This window comes from Pseudonaja textilis, chromosome 3, assembly GCF_049901715.1.
Source record: "Pseudonaja textilis isolate UNSWEBS1 chromosome 3, rPseTex1.2, whole genome shotgun sequence".
Taxonomy (NCBI): domain Eukaryota; kingdom Metazoa; phylum Chordata; class Lepidosauria; order Squamata; family Elapidae; genus Pseudonaja; species Pseudonaja textilis.
In genome coordinates, this window is record NC_141992.1 from 194,173,887 (window position 1) to 194,191,369 (window position 17,483).

General features: G+C 41.5%; 1 protein-coding gene across 1 annotated transcript; it reads right to left on the minus strand.

The window, feature by feature from the left end:
* Positions 1-1,384: 1,384 nt before the first annotated feature.
* Positions 1,385-2,821, minus strand: LOC113455184 (cation channel sperm-associated protein 2-like). Its single transcript, XM_026726467.2, has one exon. It carries the CDS (start codon positions 2,819-2,821, stop codon positions 1,385-1,387), a length of 1,437 nt encoding a protein of 478 aa, XP_026582252.2.
* Positions 2,822-17,483: the final 14,662 nt, after the last annotated feature.

A 17,483-nucleotide genomic window follows, 5' to 3' on the forward strand; every position in this document is an offset into this window, starting at 1 on the left:
CTCATCCAGGATGGCACATCAATGTGAGCTGTGGCAAGAAGGTTTGCTGTGTCTGTCAGTGTAGTGTCCAGAGCATGGAGGCACTACCAGGAGACAGGCCAGTACATCAGGAGATGTGGAGGAGGCCATAGAAGGGCAACAACCCAGCATCAGGACCACTACCTCTGCCTTTGTGCAAGGAGGGACAGGAGGAGCACTGCCAAGAGTCCTGCAAAATGACCTCCAGCGGGCCACAGATGTGCATGTGGCTGCTCAAATGGTCAGAAACAGACTCCATGAGGGTGGTATGAGGGCCCGACGTCCACAGGTGGGGGTTGTGCTCACAGCCCAACACCGTGCAGGACATTTGACATTTGCCAGAGAACACCAAGATTGGCAAATTCGCCACTGGTGCCCTGTGCTCTTCACAGATGAAAGCAGGTTCACACTGAGCACATGTGACAGACGTGACAGGGTCTGGAGACGCCGTGGAGAATGTTCTGCTGCCTGCAACATCCTCCAGCATGACTGGTTTGGCAGTGGGTCAGTAATGGTGTGGGGTGGCATTTCTTTAGGGGGCCGCACAGCCCTCCATGTGCTCTCCAGAGGTAGCCTAACTGCCATTAGGTACCAAGATGAGATCCCCAGACCCCTTGTGAGACCATATGCTTGTGCGGTTGGCCCTGGGTTCCTCCTAATTCAAGATAATGCTAGACCTCATGTGGCTGGAGTGTGTCAGCAGTTCCTGCAAGATGAAGACATTGATGCTATGGACTGGCCCAAACCATTCCCCAGACCTGAATCCAGTTGAGCACATTTGGAACATCATGTCTCACTTCATCCACCAACGCCACATTGCACCACAGACTGTCCAGGAGTTGGGGGATGCTTTAGTCCAGGTATGGGAGGAGATCCCTCCGGAGACCATCCGCCACCTCATCAGGAGCATTGCCCAGGCATTGTAAGGGGGTCATACAGGCATGTGGAGGACCCACACTCTACTGAGCCTCATTTTGACTTGTTTTAAGGACATTACATCGAAGTTGGATCAGCCTGTAGTGTTCTTTTCCACTTTAATTTTGAGTGTAACTCCAAATTCAGACCTATATGGGTTGCTAAATTTGATTTCCATTGATAATTTTTGTAGTGATTTTGTTGTCGGCATATTCAACTATGTAATGAACAAAGTATTTAATAAGAATATTTTATTCATTCAGATCTAGGATGTCTTATTTTTGTGTTCCCTTTATTTTTTTGAGCAGTATATTTTAAAGGTATTCTTGTGTCTTATCTAGAGACTTTTGGGTGGAAGAGGGAAGGGGAGAGGCTGGTACAAAGCCATGAGTTTCATTGGGTTTGGCTTTTCATCCATCCTGTTTCTCTCCCAAAGCTTGCATGGCTTGTGCTACTTGTCCTCAAGGTTGGAAAGAGCCAACACCATGTAGTGCTGAAGTTGCTTGCGTTCCTCTAAATTATGCTGCAACTTCTCCAACAACTCAAAGTAGCAGAAGAGGGAGTCACGTGGCCACAGCACCTGTTCATCTTCATCCGTAGCGTGGAGTCCTGGTAGGTTCTTGTGGATGTAAGTCTCCCAGTCCAAATTTCCAGAAGACATTTCATTGTGGGTGAAGTCTGGAGAGTCTGCAGTTTGAACTAATGCAGGGTCCATGGTGAACCTTTCTCTAAATGTAATGTCTTTGTCCATAGCTGTTTGAATCTGGCTGAATCTCTTTTCCATGATCTCCATTTTGAATTTGTCAGCTTGCGTCTGAGTCTCTATCTGGCTCACCTCTTCACTTAGGTCACTTCGGATGTTCTGGAAATTGGTGACCATAATGGCAACAAAGAGATTCCTAAAAATAAATGCCCCAATCAGAAGCCATAGGCAGATAAATATACCACTGATCACCTTGTTTATCTCTGGGACCTTCCATAAATCTTGTAACAGAGCATACCAATGGTCCATGGTGAAAAGAATGAAGATGGTCACTAGAGAGTTGGGCATGTCCATGAAAAACATGTTGTAAGTCAGGTCCATCCTGTCTGAACGGGTGTAACTCTCAAAAAAGAAGATGCCCGAAACAGCAAAGACGTAGAAGAGGAAGACAAGGAGAACTAAAATGAAGGCCATCGCCTTCAGGGCTTTGGCAATAGCCATGATGAGAACCCGGACTTGTCGGACTCTAGGAAAGAGCTTTAGGCCACGCAGTACACGGCTATACTGGATAAGTTGGAGTTTTGTCCTATTCACCTCAAATGGAAATATTAATGCTGGTATACAGGAGATGAAGGTCACTGTGAAATCAAAGATATTCCAAGGATTTCTCCAGTATCTCCGAAAGCTCACAAGCCAATGCAACAAAATCTCCATTACAAACATGCTAAAAATGATCCAAATGATCACCTCCAGGACCCAGGTAATTTTCCCATAGGTGTTTCCCTTCTTCCCTATTATCTGTGTTGAGACCATGAGGACCAGCATGTTCAAACAGATAAGAAAGATCATAAAGCCCTTGAAGGTTCGGCTGTTCAGAACTGAAGACACCCACATCTTGAAAGGGGGCCAACGGCTGCAACGCACTTCAATACGGTTGCGCCAGCGTTTCTCTTTAGTCACCATGACGTTGCGGGTGGGCACAACATGGAAGCGAACCAGTTGGTGGTGGTCCATGAGCATCAGTTTCTTTCGCTTCTTGGCATCCAAAAAATCATGTATGTTATACCGTGGTACCGCATGGCTCAGCCCCTCAAAGTGATCGATCAGGTAAAATGTATAGATCAGCTTAGAGCGAATGGCATCCGCGCGAGGGTTCACCTTGAAGTCAAGTTTCTCTTTGGCCATTTTCTTAGGAGGGGTAGAGGGCTGCAAGGCACCTCTTTGCTGCTCCTACTGCCCCACAGAAAAATCTAGAAGTTCCTCAGTTGTTTCAACAGTGATCTCATAGCTGAGAAGAACAATGACTCCAATGTTCTATTGGCACAGAGTTCTATTGATACCAGTAGGATTTCTTCCTTCCTACAATCCATAGACAAGATGTTTGTCCCCATCTATTCATGGAGACCTAGACTAGAAGGAAGACAGAAATTAGTATCCTGCACATAGTTTATTTAACATGCAGGGATTTTCAACTGACAGATTTATACTAGAAACGTAGAGAATAACAGAGTTGGAAGGGACCTTGGAATTCTTCTAGTCCAAGCCCCTGCTCAGGCAGGAAACTATACCAGTACATGGCTAACCTTTTTGGCACTGAGTGCCCAAAGCGCACACAGAAACCTTCAAAATCCAATGTGCACGCGTCTCCTGCACATGTGCTCCACCCCAACACATGCACATGCCTCCCCCATGTATTCGCTCTGCCCCCTGCACATGTGTGTATGTCCTCTACACATGCGTGTGTGTCCCCCATGCATGTGCCTCACCCACACACATTCCCACCCCTCCTCCACATGCGCCCCATTCCCCGAGCATGTGCAGCAGAGACCCGAAGACCAGTTTTCCAGTGGGAGGCACTTGCGCATGTGCAGCAGAACTGAGCTGGGGTGATGGCTCGCATGCCCGCAGAGATGGCTCTCTCTTAAAATTATTATTAGAGTAGACATGACCAGTCACAAAACATTAATTTTCCCATTAGTTTACCTTTGTCTCCTTTTCTGAGAAATTGGCCATTTAAAAAAAAAAATGTGGGAATCTTTGGGAAATTCATCATTTCTGTTTTTATAAGAAAGCCCATGAGGGTTTTGCAGAGTTTGATTGTATTTCTAATAATGCTCTGTGTCGCTGCTTTGCTGTGCAGCATGCAAGCTTCTCATTAATTAATTAGAATTAATTCATTTAATTAATTCTTCATTAAAAGAATCTAAACATAGTTCAAATCAGGAGGGGCAATATGTTCCCTGCCTAATGGAAAACAAATAAACAAAATGTGCTGTCTTTTATTTAATTACAGACTTCTAAGCATGCCCAGAAGCTTGTAACTGATTAGGTCAAAATGACCTTGCTACTTTGCTCCATCAATTAGAAGTAAGATATCACTTCACTTTGAGGGGCTCCTTACACTGAAGTTCTTGTGAAGCAAATCACCCTTTCTAGTTTTACGTGACCTTTCTCTTTCCTCGAAATGCAGATATTGTAAACCAAAAAAAATCTGTAAGCACACAGAGGACATTAAAAAAAAAATAAAGAAGCACAGACAAATTTCTCATTTATTTGCTTCATTCTGATATTGATGAAGTGGTAAGGAAAATGTCAACAAACTGAGAAGCCTTTTCTTGCTGTCAGAAAGCTGCTGCTGATGTTTTTCCATTCATTTGTGTTCAATTCCTGGCAATTCTATGGGCCAGATCTCTTCACGTCTTCCAATCTTACACTACTTCTTTGAGTTGTTCTAGGCTCTGGCTGGTCTCAGCTTTGATGGTATCCATATTCTTTGGTGGCCTGGTTTCTTCTTACTGCTAACTCTTACCAATATAATTGCTTTCTCAAGTGAGTTTCCCACATGGCATGGCCAAAATAAGTGAGACACAATTTTGCCATTTTGTTTTCCAGTCACACCAGTGCTTTTTATATATTTGGATAAAATGCCATGTAAGTCTTTAATAGTAGGACGTTCTATAGGAGACAGTGTTTTTTTTTAATCTGTGGGATTATTCAATGAGGGTGCACTTCAACGAATGGAAACGAATCAAGGGGAGAATCAACCTAGAACTAAAGAGAATGTTCCTGACAGGAAAATTAATCAGTGGAAGACTTGCCTCTAGAAGTTGTGGATGTTCCAATACTGGAGGTTTTTAAGAAGAGATTGGAGAATGATTTTTCTGAAATGCTATAGGGTCTCCTGCTTGAGTAGGGGTTGGGTTAGAACACCTCCAAGGTCCCTTCCAACTCTGTTTTTCTGTGATTCTTCAAAAAAACTGCATAAAAACTACCTAATTAGACTTCAACTGAATTTTTACCACTAGCGCAGAATCTTAAAACATTTCCCAGTGCCGCTAGCTGTACTTTTTTTTTACTAGATAGAAGGAGCGCGCTGAAGACCTTCAAATTAAGAGAATGGGCGACATAATTGTTTGGTTGGTTTTGGTGTGAGCTGCCTAGGATTATTGTGGACAAAATAGGAAGCCATATAAGTTTGATAAATACATAGCATATTTCCTTTCCAGAATAATATTTCACATACAATCCATGGCTTAGCAGCCTTTCGTCCCCTTTTCATTATTAATTTTACTTTGTTTGCCAGTAAATTGCTGGCTTCTTTTGGTGGCGGGTTTAATAGCTGGAGCAGTGAAGGGTTATACAGTGAGTAAGATACACATCCGTTATAGCTAATTGCTTGAAGAGCGCTGGCCACTACATGAGGCAACCTAAGCTGTGATTGGTTGCTGTGAGTGTAAAGGGGGGAGGTTCCTCGTTTCCCACCTTTCTCCTGTGTGTGTGCTGTGTGTGCCCTGTAATAATTTACCTCATGATATTCCTATTTGCCTGATTATCTAGTTTGCTGTGTATATGGTTGTAAAATATTTTTATTATTTAAAATTACATGTTTGTGTCAGCGTCTCTGACTCCACTTGGACACTGGCTGCACAATTCCCTGACACGTTTCCTTTCCAGAGTAATACTTCACATACAATCCATGGTTTAGCAATCTTTCTCCCTCTCTTTTCATTATTAACTTCACTTTGATTGCCAGTAAGCTTACTGGCCTCTTTTGATGGTGTGTTGGGTAGGCTTTTAAACTCTGTGAATTTGGTCATTGTGTTTCTATCCTATTTCTACTCCAAAAGCTGAGCAATCCATTTATCCTGACATGAGGAAGAAATCTGAAATAATGTTCCAAGATTACCTCACGAGCCCCGTGGATTAGCAGGATTTTGAAAATTGATTCTTCTCATCATAGATCTAATACGAAGAATTAGATTTGGAGAGCAGGCAATCTGGTGCTCTCTGGATATTTTGAATTACAGTGGGCATCTTGGTACTCAATTGCTTTGAAACTCATCGAATTTGATACTCAACACATTTTGACATGAAACTTTTGTCCTGGTCCTCATTGTTTGCTTGGTACTCAACATACAAGCTAGAACTTGTCAGTGCCGGGTGCCTTGTGATTCACTATAATATGCCTTATGGGGAAAATTTGTTTCATATTCATAGTGTTTAGCACTCATTGTGCCTCCTGGAACCAATTAATGATACAGATCAACAGAGTTGGAAGGGACCTTGTAGGTCATCTAGTCCAACGCCCGCCCAAGCAGACCCTACACCATTTCTGACAGATGGCAATCCAGTCTCTTCTTCAGTGATGAAAATCCCACAACGTCTGAAAGTAACTCCTATTCCATGGGTGGATTGCTCTCTGTCAAAAAAATTCTCCTTATTTCCAGGTTGAATCTCTCCTTGTTCACTTTCGATCCATTATTCCTTGTCTGGTTTCCAGGTGCTTTGGAAAATAGCTTGATGCCCCCTCCTCTCTGTGGCAGCCCTTCAAATATTGGAACACTGCTTTCATGTCTCCTCTGGTCCTTGAGTACTCAGTACTGATGGGTACTGAGGTACCACTGTACATTTTTTATAAATCCTAGCCAGCATGTCTAACAGGCAAGAATTCTTACAACCTACAACTTTGAGAAAACATTGCGTGTTCCAATGCCATACTACATCAGCTTTCACAAAACATAGGACATAGAATCCTAGGGCTGGAAGAGACCTTGGAGGTTGTCTAGTCCAACCCCTTGCTCAAGGCAGGAGCCTTATATACCATCCCAGCCAAATGGTTGTCCAATCTATTTTTGAAAACTTCCAGGGATGAATCACCCACAATTCCAGGAGGCAAGTTATTCCACTGATTAATTGTTCTCACTGTTGGAAAATTTCTCCTTACTTCTTGGTTGGATCTCTTTTTAGCCTTCCAAGGTTATGCATTTCTCTTTCAAAAAGAACAAACCCAGGATTAAAGGGCCAAAACCTCTTTTGCATAAACTAACCTCTCTTGAAAGGGGTTATGTCAGAACATTTCCCCTCAAGATGCTATTTTTCAACAGGTTTGCAATAGGAACCAAGCCGTACCTAGAAAATAGAATAACAGAGTTGGAGGGGGCTTTGGAGGTTGTCTAGTCCAACCCACTGCTCAAGTAGGAAACCCTAGACCATTTCAAATGTCCAGTTTCTTTTTCAAAGCCTCCAGTGATGGAGCACCCGCAACTTCTGAAGGCAAGCTGTTCCGTTGGTTGATGGCTCTCGACGTTGGAAAATTTCTCCTTAGTTCTAGGTTGCTTATCTCCTTGGTTGGTTTTCCATCCATTCTTTCTTGTATTGCCTTTTTGGAAATTTGACCCCCTCGTCTTTGTCAGACCTTCTCAAATATTGGAACACTGCTATCAGGTCACCCCTAGTCCTTCTTTTCATCAGACTAGATATACCCAATTCCTGCAACCGTTCTTCATATGTTTTAGCCTCCAGCCCCCTAATCATTTTTGCTGCTCTTCACTGCACTCTTTCCAGAGTCTCAAATATCTTTTTTACAGTGGGGTGACCAGAACCTAACAAAAATCCTATCTTGATTGGAGCTTGAATCAGAATATCTTTGAATTCTGTGTCATACCCCTGTCAGAATCTGGTTCCAAGGGGGAGGCTGAGCAGCTGACAGGGAGTGGGAGTGTGGCTCCGATGGCTGTGGAAGAAACTGGGGAAGGGCACAGTCTGGCTGGGCAGAGCAGGGGAGAGGTAGAGCAAGGCAGAGGGAATTCGGAGGAAGATCCAGGCCCACCTCCTCTTCATCCTAGGGTACACAGGGAGGAACGGAGAAGGGAGCAACGTGAGTTTCATGGCTTATGGGGGAGGAAAGGGCCCTGATTCCCTTCATTAGCTGCATCAGGGAACACAGTGTTTTAAAAGGGAGGTTGCACACAGCAACTTGTTGAAAACAAATCATGTATTATCTTGATTTGTTGAGGCCTATCTGGGTTCCTGGCATCTTCCCAACTGTGTATGTTTTGTTGGCCTTTGAAGTCTGCAATTCCTTATCCTGCCCTGTCCAGTTAATTGCTGCAGCGTAGTTTGTGTGAATTTTTATTTACAGTTTATATGTACTTTGTTTTCAGACTGAATTTCTTCCACTTAAAGACTGTTCCTGGGAGAGTTTTTTCTCCAGCCGAAGGTAACTGGACATTGGGAGCAAAGTTGGAGATAATGAAGGGACTTTTCTTACTTAGGTGACTGTGTTGCCTTTGTGCCACGCCCCTTTGGGTCATCACATTCTGTATGATTTCTTATTTGTTTCTGCGCACAAGTATTTATGTCCTAAAGAAAGGGAGTTAGAGCTTTAACAAATCTTTTCAGATCCATACTGTGCTATAAATAGACCCTGATTACTAATAAACAGGCAAACACCAGCCAGAAAGCTCTTGATTTCTCCTTGAAGAGAAAAAGGGGGGAACAACGTGATGTTCATTGTTGGCAAAGCCAGAATTTACACTTGATTTTTTTTAAAAATCCTTCTCTGTTTATTTTTTGTCCTTTCTTCTAGGTTGTCCTCTTCCCACCCCAACTGCACACAAACACTTTCATTTCTTCTTCGGCCCATCTGCCAACTGGAGCCAAATGAATAATTTAGAAACATAGAAAACTGATAAGAGAAAAAGATCTAGTGTACCCTCTGACTATTATTAAGTGTTGTACCTTATGATCCTTGACGAAGGTATCTTTTCTTTTATGTACACTGAGAACATTTGCACCAAAGACAAATTCCTCACACTTGGCCAATAAAGAATTCTATTCTATTCTATTCTATTCTATTCTATTCTATTCTATTCTATTCTATTCTACCCTACCTTACCCTACCCTACCCTGTTCTATTCTATTCTATTCTATTCTATTCTATTCTATTCTATCATGTCTGCCCTTTGAGTTTTGTTAGTCTGTCTTTGTTTTCTTTTTCATGTATTTATTATTTTAAATTATTTTTTAATTTGTAGTTATTTTTATTACTTTTTACAGACAGCCCTCGACTTACAACAGTTCATTTAGTGGCTGTTCAAAGTTACAACTGCACTAAAGAAAAGTGACTTACGACCGTTTTTCACAGTTACGGCCTTAGAAGCATCCCCATGATCATGTGCTCAAAATTCAGGCTCTTGGCAATTGGTTCATACTTATGACCATTGCCCAGGGTCATGTGATCCACTTTTGTGACCTTCTGACAAGCAAAGTTAATGGGGAAGCCAGATTCACTTAAGGTTACTAATATATCAACTGCAGTGATTCACTTAACAACTGTGGCAAGGAAGGTTATAAAATGGAGCAAAACTCACTTGGCAAATGTCTCACTTAACAACAAAAAATTTGGAATCAATTGTGGTCATTAGTAGAGGACTACCTGTATTTTATGTTATTTTTAATTTTTGTTTTATGTTTTTTTAAAAAATATGGTGCTGAAATGTCTATGGAGATTCTCAGTCATCCAGGTCAAGGTTGTCCCAAAGGCCTTTTTCAAATGGCAACTGCACTTTCTTTTTCCTTGAAGACATTTCGCTTCTCATCCAAGAAGCTTCTTTAGTTCTGATGGAACTGAAGAACTGGAGTCAGAACTGGAGAAGCTTCTTGGATGAGAAGCGAAATGTCTTCAAGAAAAAACAAAAGACAATCTTTTGCCTCTTGTACATGCACCTTTGGGTCAAGTGCTGAAATGGAATATCCTACACTTCACACTCTTTAATTATCAAATCCAGTATGGATTTATCACACTTAAGTGCAGGTTTGGGGAATATTCAGATCTTTAATTCATCCTGCCTTGTTCTTTTTGGCTCTCTCATAAAATTCCTTAAAAATGGAGCCTGGAGCAATCCTAATATGTCCAACCCAGAGGTGGTATTCAGCAGGTTCTGACCAGTTCTGGAGATCCAGTAGCGGAAATTTTGAGTAGTTCAGAAAACCGGCAAATCCCACCTCTGACTGGCCCTGCCCCCATCTTTTCTTGCCTCCCAAGTCCCAGATGATCGGCTGGGTCTTCTTTTGTTGCCCTGCAGAGGAGAACAGAGCTGGAAAGCAGGTTAGTGAGGTGGGGAAGGAATGGGCATTTTGCAGTATCCTTCCCTTGGAGTGGGGTGGGAATGGAAATTTTATAGTATCATGCCCACCAAGCCACGTCATGTAACCAGTAATAAAATTTTTTGAATCCCATCACTGGCCCAGCCAACCCAACATTTTGTAGTATGTGTGCTAGCTTGAAAAAAAAATTAAAAGAAAACTAAAAGAATGAAGATGATCAAGGTTGAAATTTGTAGGGATTGGAAGGGAAATTAATTTTGTTCTCTTTGATCTTACTTATTTGGAACTTATGTGAACTGAATCGGATATTCTTGCTCCTTTTAAGCGTCCATGAATTAAACAAAAGGATGTGTAAAAGCACCTAGCTGCAAAACATATATCGATGGTGTAGAATTTGAAGGAAACCAACCTATTTGGCCCAGGATGCAAAAGTGTCGAATAGAAGACTTTGTAAAGCATAGAGAAAGCTGAGCTCCAAAGCATGAGAGGCCATTTTGAAGATTGCAAAAGTTGGTAAATTAAATCTCTTCAAAATGTGTAGCATCACATTTCATCCCTTAAACTTTCCCCTCCAAAAAGTATAAATAAACTTTGATTACGAAATTAAATCTGTCCTCCAAAATGTTCCGTTTGCATTTGTAACATAATGCACGTCCTACCTCTTTGAGACATCTCTTTTTCTCCGTGAGTTTTCTTTAAAAAAAATTTGTGCAGAGGCGGCATTCAGCACTTTCTGACCAGTTTTGGAGAACCGGTAGTGGAAATTTTGAGTAGTTCGGAGAACCTGCAAATACCACCTCTGACTGGCCCCGCCTTCATCCATACTCTGCCTCCTGAGTCCCATCTGATCGGCTGGCTCTTCTTTCGTTGCCCTGCACAGGAGAACGGAGCTGGAAAGCAGGTTAGTGGGGTGGGGAGAGAATGGGATTTTGCAGTATCTTTCCCCCAGGAGTGGGGAGGGAATGGAGATTTTGCAGTAACCTTCTCCTGCCACACCCACCAAGCCACACCCACAGAACCGGTAGTAAAAAAAATTGAATCCCACCATTGGTTTTTTGGTTAGCAGGAGAGAGTTCAAACTGATTATTTTTCCCCCTAAAGCCAATATTTCACAGCAGAATAGAATAGAATAGAATAGAATAGAATAGAATAGAGTAGAGTAGAGTAGAGTAGAGTAGAGTAGAGTAGAGTAGAGTAGAGGCACCCATAACAACTTCTTTTTTAAATAAACTTTATTAAACATTAAAAAGATATATACAAAATACAAAACATTTCATTAAAAACAAAACCCAAAACCATAGAAAATATATATTTCACATTAATTAGATGGTGTGTTCTTATCAAACAATATTCTAATACTTATTTCATATATCTGGTTAATACTCTTATTATAACCTCTCTATATTTTCCCTTCCTTACCTATTTACTCGCTGGTTTCTATCATTTATCCAATTATAACCAGTTTTCCCAGACTGTATAATATTTTGAGTCTTCTTTTTCATTTAATTTTAGGGTAAGTTTGTCCATTTCAGCACAATCGTAGACTTTCTGGATTATCAGGTTTTCTGTTCACCCTTCCAACGTTATGCAAGTGCACCCATAACTTCTGAAGGCAAGCCACTTCATTGGTTGATGATTCTCAATGTTAGGAAGTTTCTCCATAATTTCAGATTGCTTCTCTCCTTGATTAGTTCCCATCCAATGTTTCTTGTTTTGTCTTCTGGTGCTTTGGAAAATAAGTTGACCCCCTCCTCTTTGTGGCAGCCCCTCAAATATTGGAATGCTGGTATCAGGACACTTCTAGTCCTTCTTTTGTCTAGACTACTCAGATACCCAGTTCCTTCAACCATTCTTCATACGTTTTAATCGCCAGGCCTTTAATTACCCTAGTTGCTCTTTGCACTTTCTCCAAAGTCTCAACATCTTTTTTGTGATGTGGTGACCAAAACTGGATGTAATAGCATAGCAGTAGCACTTATATACCACTTTATAGTTCTTTACAGCCCTCTCTAAGCGGTTTTACAGAGTCAGCCTATTGCCCTCCAACAATTTGGGTCCTCATTTAGGATGGAAGGCTGAGTCAACCTTGAACCTGGTGAGATTCGAACTGCCAAATTGCAGGCAGCTGGCTGCAGCAGAAGTAGCTTGCAGCACTGCACTCTAACTACTGTGCCACGCAGGCTCTTAATTCCAGGTGTGGTCTCACTAGGGTTTTTTAAAAGAGGTATAAACTTCAAAGGGTTGACAAGTGGTGAATGAGACTAAGATCTTGGATCTGCATTAGGAATGTTAATCAATATACTTGGTGGTCCAGTGGTGTCTATGTCTTGAAATTCTTTTATTAATTATTGAAAGTTTAAATCATTGGACGGGACCACAGGAGGTGATCGTGATATATGGAGAGATTTCAATGCATTTTGAGGCTGGTGGGGTAGCTGAGGGGAGAAAGTTGACTGCTTTACTAAGTGTTCTGGAAGACACACCTTACTGAGATATTTAACTGTCCCACAAAAACTTTACAAGAGCTTTATTCACTCTGACACTTTTCTTCTAATCGGTTTTACATTTAATATAAGGGACATAAGCTTGCGAATGTGAGTTTCTGTGCGTTTTTTCTTTTTGTGCGCTTAGTAATAACACCCAGTTGAGAATTTCCCCTCAGAAGGGTTTGCTCCTATCCATCCTTGAATAGGAGGGAAGGGGAAAGGAAGGGAAGAGGGAAGGGAAGGGGAAGAGAAGGGGGAAGGGAAATGGAAAGGAAGGGAGGGGGAAGGGGAAGAGAGGGGAAGTGGAGGGGAGGGGAAGGGGAAGGAAGGGGGAAGGGAAAGGAAAAGGGAAGTGAAGGGGGAAGGGAACTAGAAAGGAAGGGGAAGGGGAAGAGAGGGGAAGTGGAGGGGAGGGGAAGAGGAGGGGAAGGGGAAGGGAAAGGGGAAGGGAAAGGAAGGGAAGGGGAAAGGAAGGGAAGGGAATATGGAGGGAAAGGGGAAGGGAAAGAGAAGGGGAGTGGAAGGGGAAGGGGAATAGAAAGGCAGGGAGGGGAAGGGGAAGTGAAGGGGAAAGTGAAAGCAAGGGAAAGGGAAAGGGAGGGGAAGGGGGAAGGGAGGAGGAAGGGAAAGGGGAAGGAAGAGGAAGAGGAGGGGAAGGAAAAGGGAAAGAGAAGGGGAGGGGAAAGGGAAGGAGAAGGAGGAAGTAAAGAGAAGGGAACGGATCCACCACCTGCATTAATATGTATTTAAATTATCACAAATTTCAATTAACTTGTGGCCAGCTGCTGCTATGCTTTTAATACTTTAACCAATTTCCAGAAAGTTTTATTCCATTCATTCTCTTGTAATCATTAAAAAAAAAAAAAAACCGCGTTCTCCTTCTCTTCATGTGATCATTTCAGACATTTTTAAAATTGTCCATTGCCCTTTGGGGGCAAAAAGGCAATTCCTCTCCATTTTAATACGTGAAATACATGCACTGATTTGGCTTAAATCTCATTATCTTCAGTGAATTTTGGAAGCCTCTAAGGGACAAAAAAAAAAAAAGGTGGGTGGGGGAAGTTTTCCAATAAATGAATCATCCAGCAAATTCTTGCACTATCCACACTATACAATGTGGAGGAAAGTGCAATGCAGTCCTATACTTTTCTCCTGAGAAGAAAGATTTGTTGAGTTTAATATGATTTAATCACAAATTATTGTCTATATGACCACAGTGAATATTTCTCTTTTTGCTCTTCCCCAAACCTAATCTATTTCTCCTTATTTTCAAGATCCAGACAGCAATTTTAGGTTTTCTGGGTCGTTCAGAAAAATACCATAATTGTATTAGTGGTAAAGTAGCTTTTACTGTAGCTTGAAAGAAGATAAATTAATTAGGAAGTATCTCTTTAGAGTCCTCTCACTGGCATAAATGTACTCCTTACTTAAGGAGAGAACCCACAGCATTGCCTCTTTCTGCACTATGAAAATGTTAGAAATATTTTCCACTATCACAAACGTTAGGAATACTTGGCTTTTTACAAAGAATCTGAAAAGACTATTTTTTTAAAAAAAAAAGAAGTTATAATATCTAAGGGGCTACCATAAACAAGCAAATTCTTGCTTGTTTACCAACTAATAACCAAGTTTATTAACTAATTCTCCAAGTTGTCCACCTGAAGCCAGGACAAAAAGCAATGGATGGAAACTAATCAAGGAGAAAAGCAACCTAGAACGAAGGAGAAACTTTCTGACAGTAAGAACAATTGATCAGGGGAACAACTCAACTCCAGAAATTGTGGGTGCTCCAACACTGGAGGTTTTAAGAAGAGATTGGACAACCATCTATCTGAAATGATACAAGATCTTCTGTTTGTGCGGGGAGTTAGACTAGAAGATCAAGGGAAGTACTAATTCCACTCAGCAAGACCACACCTAGAGTACTGCATCCAGTTTTGGTCACCACATTATAAAAAAGATGTTGAGACTCTAGAAAAAGTACAGAGAAGAGCAACCAGGATGATGAGGGGACTGGAGGCTAAAAGATACAATGAACGGTTGCAGGAACTGGGCTTGGCTAGTCTAGTAAAGAGAAGGACCAGGGGAGACATGATAGCGGTCTTCCAATATTTGAGGGGCTGCCACAGGGAGGAAGGGGTCAAGCTATTTTCTAAAGCCCCTGTAGGCCAGACAAGGAATAATGGATGGAAACTGAACAAGGAGAGATTTAAGCTGGAAATAAGGAGAAACTTTCTGACAGTGAGAACAATCAACCCATGGAACAGAATTTGCCCTCGGAGGTTGTGGGAGCGCCATCAGTTGAGACTTTCAAGAAGAGATTGGACTGGCATTTGTCAGAAATGGTGTAGGGTCTCCCGCTTGGGTGGGGGGTTGGACTAGATGACCTACAAGGTCCCTTCCAACTCTGATTATCTGTACCTCTAAGGTCCCTTCTAGCTCTGTGATTCTATCAAAAGAGGATGGTTGCAAAACATTGTATGTTTCACTGTCTATTCCAGGTAGGTGCACCGACAAATAACTTTACCTTGAAAAACCTGGAGGGTGGGGAAAATCCTCCGCCCAGTTCATTTTTCAAACCAGCTACTCTGGAAGAGAGAGAGAGAAAGAGGATAAAAACAGGATCCTCCTGGCATTTTTTTGTTTTTCAGAAACCCCCAAGAACAAAAGATGAAGGGGTTCCAGAATGTGTGTGTTATTTTAAAACATGGAGAAAGCTACATCCTTTTCCAGCTCCTACAAACAGCACATTTCTTTTGATATAGATATAGATATAGATATTTTTTTTAAAAGTCTGCCAAGGGACTGGATTTTTTTTTTTTTATGGAAGCACACAGTGATTCAAATAAAAGAAATTATAGGCTTAATTCAGCAAAGAGTCACCCCGACTTGAGACTTCTACTGACTTTCCTCCCTCTGTATTGCCCCCTCAAGAGCACTTGATGGCTCTGGCTGGCAGTTTAATTATTGGGGTTTTATCTGTTGAATAAAAGGGACGAGCTCCGTGGTGACTCCCACTGACTCAATGCCGAGCTTGGAACTGCAGCTGTGAAAAAATGACAGAGGGCTTCACCTTGGAAGATAATAATCGTCTCCCGGTTCTCGCTGCTCCTTCGCCAGTTGTCGGCTTTGTTTTCTCTTCAACAAAGCCCCTGGCATCATACAGCACCATTTGTGATACCGCCACCACAAACACAGCAAGGGAAGGGTCAAACCAGGCCGTTGTGGGGGGACAAGCACAGAAAAGATGAATCAATATAGCACGTGAACCCCTAAATCTGCACTGACAAAACCCTGGTGCTGTATTCAAAGAACGGGCAATATCCAGACAAACGGATCGTATCGTGGCTTAATGGAGTGAACGCGGTTATATAAAAATGGTGATTCCCTCACCATTCACTCAGTTTTACATTGCTCAGTTCTACTTTGACTTGGATTGGTAGAGCATTGCAAACCCACCCAAATCATTCAATATTTTGGGGAAGGGGGAAGTAAGAAGATATTTATTGGCTTGGCTTGACTTGGCTTTTACTTGGCTTGACTTTTTATTTTTTATTTATTTATTTTTGTCAATTGCTTACAAGATAATAGGTATAAGTAAAAACATAGTTATGAATACATGGATGCATATAAGAAAATAAAAGAAATAAAAGAAACAAAAGGACAGGGATGGTAGGCACGTTGGTGCGCTTATAAATGCCCCCTACAGACCTCTTAGGAAAGGGGGAAGGTCAATAGTAGACAGTCTAAGGTTAAAGTTTTTGGGGTTTGGGGAAGAAACTACAGAGCCAGGTAGAGTATTCCAGATATTGAACACTCTGTTGCTGAAGTCGTATTTCCTGCAATCAAGTTTGGTGCGATTAACCTTGAGTTTGTATCTATTGTGTGCTCTTGTGTTGTTATGGTTGAAGCTGAAGTATTCATTGACAGGTAGGACATTGCAATGTATGATTTTATATACTTTACTTAGATCGGACTGAAGGCGGCATAGTTCTAGGTTTTCTAGGTCTAGAATTTCAAGTCTGGTGGCATAAGGTATTCTGCAACGAGTAGATGAGTAGAGAACCCTTCTTGTGAAATATTTCTAGACTTTCTCAACTGTGTTAATATCAGATATGTAATGTGGGTTCCATACTGATGAGCTGTATTCGAGCATTGGTCTAGCAAATGTTTTGTATGTTCTAGTTATTAGTGTAATATTACCAGAGAAAAAGCTATGTGAGATTAGGTTAACAACTCTTAATGCCTTTTTGGCTATGTAGTTCCAGTGGGCTCTAGCACTTAGGTCATTAGAGAGGAGTACTCCAAGATCCTTAACAGAGTTTGGACCATCAACAAGGTCTTGACTATTCAGCCTGTGTTTTATTTTCTGATTTTTTTTGCCAATATGTAGGACAAAGCATTTATTTGTTGAGATTTGAAGTTGCCATTTGTTTGACCATTCTGATACATAGTCAACATCTTTTTTGAGGGTAGCAATATTGTCTGTGGTATTGAATAGCTTTACATCATCAGTGAAGAGAATGCAGTTGCTCTTAATATGATCACAGAGGTGATTTATGTAAAGTATGAAAAGAGTTGATCCTAGAACACTGCCTTGGGGGACACCACTGTTGACAGGTACAAAATTTGATAGGTCGCTCCCAATTTTGACCATTTGTAGTCTGTATGACAGGAATGCTTCTATCCAGTTATGCAGTTGTCCAGAGATACCATAAGATTTTAGTTTAGGAGTAGTTTGCCGTGTACCATTGAATCAATGGCTTTACAGAAGTCTATGTAGATTGCATCTATTGCTTTGCCCTGATCAAGTTGTGTAGTCCATATGTTTTTGCAGTGTTGCAGAGTTGCAGATTACAGGATAGTTTTTATTCTGAAACCAAATTGTTTATTAGAGAGTAGGTTGTTTGTTTCTAAGTGGAGGATGATGGATTGGTTAATAATTGATTCCATGACTTTACAGGTGATGCAGC